A 6,146-nucleotide genomic window follows, 5' to 3' on the forward strand; every position below is an offset into this window, starting at 1 on the left:
CCTGAGGGGAGGAGCTGAAGGAGGAAGACGACAGACAAGAGGTAAAGCTGGGGCTGGGTGGGACGCTGCTCTCAGATGAAGAGACAGGGCCACAGCCTGCAAGCTGAGTCTTTAGTTTAATAGCCAGATCCCATGAGACAAAGTAAGGATGTGGCCAAGATGTTTACAGTGTCTCACAGGTTTGGAATCTACTCAGTTACATGCACCTGAACTCTATCAGTGCTGCATCTCCCCAGCCTCTATCACTTTGCCACCTGGGACCACAGGTTCGGACCATAAGGTCAAGTTTATAACTATAGCCTTTGGTTCTAACTGTGCTGGGAGGGCTTTGTCCTCCAAGCAGGGACTTGCATGTGGCTTTGCCTTGAGAGGACCTGCCCTCTCATTAGTCTGAGGTTTGAACCTGTCCAAACGCTGTAACCACTCTCCACACTTCCCCAGACACAACGCCGCCAGAGAGGCCTTCTCAGGACAGGTTCCCCGAGGGTTCCAATCCGGGAAAGGAAGGCCCCGGCCCTGGAGAACAGAATGCAAAGTCCCCAACAGAGGCCACTGGCCAGTGCTCCCCGCCTCGCCTCCCCAGTGGCAGCGTTGATCTGTCCACACTCCCCCACTTAGTGCAGGTGGATTCCTTTCTGAACTTGAAATCTACCAATTCCTGCATGACCTTGGCCCTGAGCTTGGCTGAAATCGCAGCTATCCTGCCTGGAGGAAAGGATGGAAGGAGGAGGAAGGGAAGGGAACTATCCACAGACAGCTGCCAGCCCCCGCGGCTCCCGGATGTCTCCCGGATGTCCCGCCCCATAAATACCCAGGAGCAGAGGCATGGCCCCTGAGGCAGGCATACGCACCATGGGGCGCCTGGAGCTGGCTGTCTTAGGCCTCGCCTGCTGCTTGGCAGTAGTGAGCGCAGCAACGGTAAGCGAGAGCCCAGCGGGCGAGGAGGGGCCCCTGTCTGCTCCCCTAACCCGGCCTGGGAACTGGGTCAGGCACCGCGGAGGGGAGGGGGGCAGGCAGGTGAGGCGCTGGCAGGAGGAGCCCCGGAGAGCCCACAGCCAGCAGGCACTTTCCTGGCCCTTCCTCTGCTCCTGCATCCGCACTCACACGATGGTCCAGACGCAGCTCAAATACAGGACGCCCGCGAACTTGAACGTCAGAAACCACGAATAAGTTCTGGTACAGGCGCTCTCAGGGCACACAGGGTGACTGACGCCAAACACAAACAAAACCCCAGGTCACTGGCGTCCTCAGTGCTGATGTGCAGAGTCCCCCTTGGCCACCAGGGCCCTCAGGGTGTTCCTCTGTCCGGGGATGGCCCTGCACAGAAGGGAGCTGGGCCCTGAGCCGCCCAGCAGGTTGCCCATCACAGCCCCCAGCGTCGGAACAGGAGTCTGGACCTCAGTCTACCCCGCCCCCAGGCCCCGAGAGGGAGCTACACCCACCTGCTTCGGAGTGGCCGGGGTCCCTCCATGTTGATTCAGGAGCCTCAGGGCAGAGACAGGCTCCCTTTCCTCAAGGCCCTGCCCATGGTGTGAGGAGCGGGGCTTCCACATGAACCCACACTACAGGCAGGCGTTACTAGGGGAAGCTCCTTGTAGCTGTGTCAGGGCCCTTTGAGCCTGCTGGGGTCACCACACCCCACTGGCCGGCCGGCCTGCGCCCCCTGAGCCTGGCCCTCTCCCCAGCTGGGTGTGGTGCCCACAGAAGGGGGCTTCGTGGAGGGCTTCAACAAGAAGCTGGGCCTCTTTGGCATCGGCGGCCGCTCTGTGGACATCTTCAAGGGCATCCCCTTTGCTGCCCCACCCAAGGCCCTGGAGAACCCCCAGCCGCACCCCGGATGGCAAGGTGGGAGTGGGTGGGTGGGTGCTGAGCTGGTTCTGGGCCTGGGGTGGCGGGTGGGGCCACGATCCTCACGCCAGCCCCTCTGGTCACCCACAGGGACCCTGAAGGCCAAGGACTTCAAGCAGCCATGCCTGCAAGTCACTCTCGCCCAGGACGACACCGAGGGCTCTGAGGACTGCCTCTACCTCAACATCTGGGTCCCCCAGGGCCAGAAGGAAGGTGCATCCCCCCACCCCATGCCCTCCTGGTCCCCAAGCCTGCATGAAGCGCCCAGGCAGCCAGAGGCCCAGCCCTGCCCAGCCCCTTGGCTGTGTGTGGGCTCCAGAGCTGAAATTCCCTGAAACAAGCACCCAGAGGGGATAGGGAGGGGCAGCTGAGGTCATGGGGCCTGCTCTCCTGCCTCAGTTTCCCAGAACCTGTCTGTCATGATCTGGATCTATGGAGGAGGCTTCCTCCTGGGGTCTGCCCACGATAAAAGTTTCTTCAATAACTATGAGTACGACGGGGAGGAGATCGCCACACGGGGCAACGTCATTTTGGTCACCTTCAACTACCGTCTCGGGGCACTGGGCTTCCTCAGCACTGGAGACGCCAACCTGCCAGGTGTGCTGGGCGCCGTGGGCTGGCGTGAGGGAGCAGTTGGGGGTCCCTTCAGCACTGCTTTCTCCCAACAACTCCCAGAGAGACCCAGAATTCTACTGGCAGAGCAGGAAGCTGGGGATGGACTGTGAGACACAGGAGCCCATCGGCAGCTATAGTGAGAGAAGACGCTTCCAGCCTGGCAGCCAGGGACACTAGGGAGCAGGGACAGGGACCCAGTGAGAGACAGAAGATGAGACACTGAGGTGGTGACTAGGGGGACACAGGGCCATGGGACAGACAGGAGGGACGGTGTCAGGGAGAGAGATGAGCAGCCTGGCCCTCCTGCTCCTGGTCCCTTACCTGAGCCCCACACCCCCTCCAGCACTTCATTCAACAGCCTCCTGGTACCTGCCCTGCGTCATCCTGGGGCTTGACAGGGGCCTCCACATGGAGGACGCTCTCCCCCGACCCCAGTCCCTGATGGGCTCCCCATCCACCCAGGTAACTATGGCCTTCGGGACCAGCACATGGCCATCGTGTGGGTGAAGAGGAACATTGCGGCCTTCGGGGGAGACCCCGACAACATCACCATCTTTGGAGAATCAGCCGGAGGTGTCAGCGTCTCTCTGCAGGTTGGGGGACCCTGGGAGGGCAGATCCTCCACCTAGGATGTTGCGGGAGGGGACCTGGAGGGTAGGTTATGGGAGCTGGGGGAGCTGACAGGGCCTCGGGGAGCAGATGGGAACTGGGGAAGCTGCTGGAGACCAGAGGAGCTGATTGGGGCGGGGGGAGCTGATGGAAACTGGGGGAGCTGACAGGGCATGGAGAGCTGTTGGGGGCTGTGCGGATCAGCATGGAGCTGACAGTCTGCTTGTCCCTGGTGGCACCCGGGTGGGCTGGAGAGGCGAGGCCGTGGTGACAGGACCTCTGTGTGTCGCAGACCCTCTCTCCCTACAACAAGGGTCTCATCCAACGAGCCATCAGCCAGAGCGGCGTAGCGCTGGTCCCCTGGGCCATCCAGAAGAACCCTCTCTCCTGGGCCAAGGGGGTAAATGGGACCTGCGGTGGGGGAGTGGGGAGTGTTACCTCCTGTCCATGCCCTGTCCCGGTCCTCATGGCCCCCCGCACTGGCTTCACCTACCTGTCTCCCCCCAACCCCCAGATCGCCAAAGAGGTGGGCTGCCCCCTGGACGACACCGCCAGGATGGCCGAGTGTCTGAAGGTTACCGACACCCAGACCCTGACACTTGCCTATAAGGTGCCCCTGTTGGGCCAGAAGTGTGAGTGGGGGCTCCATATGGGGGGGACGGCCATGCTCCCAAAGATGTGAGGATGTTCTGGGTCTGCAGACTGGTCTGTCACCCGCTCACTGGCGTCCCTGGGAGCCCGGTGCCGCAGGGGCCCTAGTTGCCTCCGTGGCCTCGAATGTCTGTGCTGAGGGCGCCATCCCTCCCTCTGAGCCTCCCTGGGTCCTGACCCCCTTGGGAAGCTGGTGCACCTTTTCCCCCAACAACGGACAGAAACAGTCATTTGCACCCAATTTTAGAGGCCTCAGACCCAGTGGCTGTCAGCGGGATGGTTTGGCCCCAGGGAGCCTGTGGCATCTGCACAGTCTGGGTCGCCACACTGGGGGGTGCTGACCTCTAGCGGACGGGGCCAGGGAAGCTGCTCCACACCCGCAGGGCAGCCCAGGCCTTATAATTATCCAGGCCTCATGTCAGGGGACAGGCTGAGGACCCTGGTCTGGATTAGAGGAAACAGGGCTGCCCCCTGGCCTAGGGCCTGGCCGGGGGCCCCTGAAAGGTGTGAAGTCCCTCCTCTCTACACAGACCCCTTCCAGTACTATTTGGGCCTCCTGCCTGTCGTGGACGGAGACTTCATCCCCGATGACCCCATCAACCTTTTTGCCAACGCGGCTGACATCGACTGCATCGCTGGCACCAACGACATGGACGGCTACACCTTTGCCAGCATTGACGTGCCGGCCATCAACGTGGACTTGCTGACTGTCACGGGGTAAGTAGGACACAGAGCCCAGGGCAGTGCCTGGGGACCTCTTTGGGAGGCATCAGCTAAGGGAGGAGGCCAGCAGGTGGAGGGGGCCATCTGCAGGCCCCTGGCAGGGGGATGGGGGGTGTCCTCCCACTGGCCAGGTAAAAGGGTCCAGTGCCGGCTTGATCCCTGCAGGGAGGACTTCTTCAAGCTGGTCAGCCAGGTCACCATCGCCAAGGGGCCCCGAGGTGCCAATGCCACCTTTGACTTCTACACGGCGTCCTGGGCCGAGGACTCCTCCCAGGAGGCCAAGAAGAAGACGGTGGTGGACTTTGAGACTGACGTCCTCTTCCTGATGCCCACGAAGATGGCCATGGCCCAGCACAGAGCCAACGCCAAGTGAGGGCCCGGGCATGGGAACCCATCTGGGTCTTACACCTGCCCAGCCAGGCCTCCCGGGGGGTGGCTCAGGGGGTCAGGGAGGCCCAGGACAGCCGTGATGGGGTCCCAGTGGTGCCTGCACCATCGGCCTTGCCCAGGCCTGACGAGACTGAGAAGACCCCTCCTCACCTCCCAGTTCAGGGGCCTTTACAAAACCCTCCTCATGTTACTGGGAAGCCCCCGGGTGGGCTCGGGCTGCCTGTCCCTGTGTCCAATCACGAAGGCCGGGTTGAACATATGAGGCGTTTATTGAGAAGGCCAGCCCACCAAGAAGACGGGGTGCTAACAAGCATTCACATCCTGTCGTCCAACAGGTGCAGGGGGCAGGACTCTAAAGGGGAAGGGGCTGGAGGGCTACTTGCAGCCCTGGGGGTCCACAGACCTCAGCTATTGTAGTCATCACATGAGATGATGTTTTGACTCCTGGTGGGTCAGTGTGTCCCTGATTATCGGTTCTGCTGCTGGATTCACAGCTGAGTCACCTCCCGCATTGCTTTGCACAGGCCTTCAAAGGAAACTTAAGAAAACCTTAACCCCCTCTTCACATAAGTATGTGTGTTCTAAGATTGAAAATAATAGGGTTACCTTTCAGATTAATTCAGGTGCTCTATCTATCAGGTTATCAGTCCCCCCTTCCCCGGTCAGGGACCCAGGTCCCTCCTGGGTCTGGGGATTTCCCGGCTCCTCCCTGCTCTCCCCGGGGCCTCCCTCCAGGCCCAGCTCTGGGCTGGGCAGCCCAGGTGAGCTCCCTGCCAACCTGGGCGGTGTCCCTCCCTCCTCAGGAGTGCCCGGACCTATACCTACCTGTACTCCCACCCGGCTCACAATCCGTTGTACCCAAGCTGGGTGGGCGCCGACCATGGTGATAACCTTCAGTACGTGTTTGGGAGACCTTTCGCCACCCCCCTGGGCTACCGGGCCCAAGACAGGACTGTCTCCCGGACCATGATCGCCTACTGGACCAACTTTGCCAGAACTGGGTAAGGCGGGTGAGGCTGGGCCAGGCCTCCTGCCACCTGGGCCCACATGCCTGTCCCCTCACGTACACCTAACCTCCCTGAGCCCCATACCCCCTGTGTGTGAGGATAGAGCTCCTGGCTGGGCCCACATCATATACATGCCAAGGCTGTGCCCAGGAGACAGTGAGGTGCCCTGGTGGTTCGGGTCAGCATGGAGGTCTCCAGCCTCCTCTGAGCCCTCAGACCCCACACGGCCTTTTCCTCATCTGCAGGGACCCCAACCAGGGCCACTCGGCTGTGCCCACACAATGGGAGCCCTACACACACAAA

At 61.5% G+C, this 6,146-nt stretch overlaps 1 protein-coding gene across 4 annotated transcripts in view; it reads left to right on the forward strand.

Moving 5' to 3' along the window:
- The first annotated feature begins 840 nt into the window (after window positions 1-840).
- The window catches only part of LOC102772391 (bile salt-activated lipase), a 19,817-nt gene continuing 14,511 nt past the window's right edge, over window positions 841-6,146 (forward strand). The window contains exons 1-10 of one of the 4 annotated variants that reach the window (XM_015564111.1): window positions 841-918; window positions 1,686-1,845; window positions 1,939-2,061; window positions 2,248-2,445; window positions 2,926-3,056; window positions 3,365-3,472; window positions 3,587-3,704; window positions 4,254-4,440; window positions 4,612-4,815; window positions 5,640-5,837. In XM_015564111.1, the coding sequence (XP_015419597.1) occupies window positions 853-918; window positions 1,686-1,845; window positions 1,939-2,061; window positions 2,248-2,445; window positions 2,926-3,056; window positions 3,365-3,472; window positions 3,587-3,704; window positions 4,254-4,440; window positions 4,612-4,815; window positions 5,640-5,837 (1,493 nt within the window). In that variant the 5' untranslated portion in view covers window positions 841-852. The remainder of the gene's footprint in view (window positions 919-1,685; window positions 1,846-1,938; window positions 2,062-2,247; window positions 2,446-2,925; window positions 3,057-3,364; window positions 3,473-3,586; window positions 3,705-4,253; window positions 4,441-4,611; window positions 4,816-5,639; window positions 5,838-6,146) is intronic. The other 3 variants (XM_015564114.1, XM_015564113.1, XM_015564112.1) reach the window with 3 other exon arrangements.

This window comes from Myotis davidii, unplaced genomic scaffold, assembly GCF_000327345.1.
Source record: "Myotis davidii unplaced genomic scaffold, ASM32734v1 scaffold4061, whole genome shotgun sequence".
In the NCBI taxonomy this organism is placed as follows: domain Eukaryota; kingdom Metazoa; phylum Chordata; class Mammalia; order Chiroptera; family Vespertilionidae; genus Myotis; species Myotis davidii.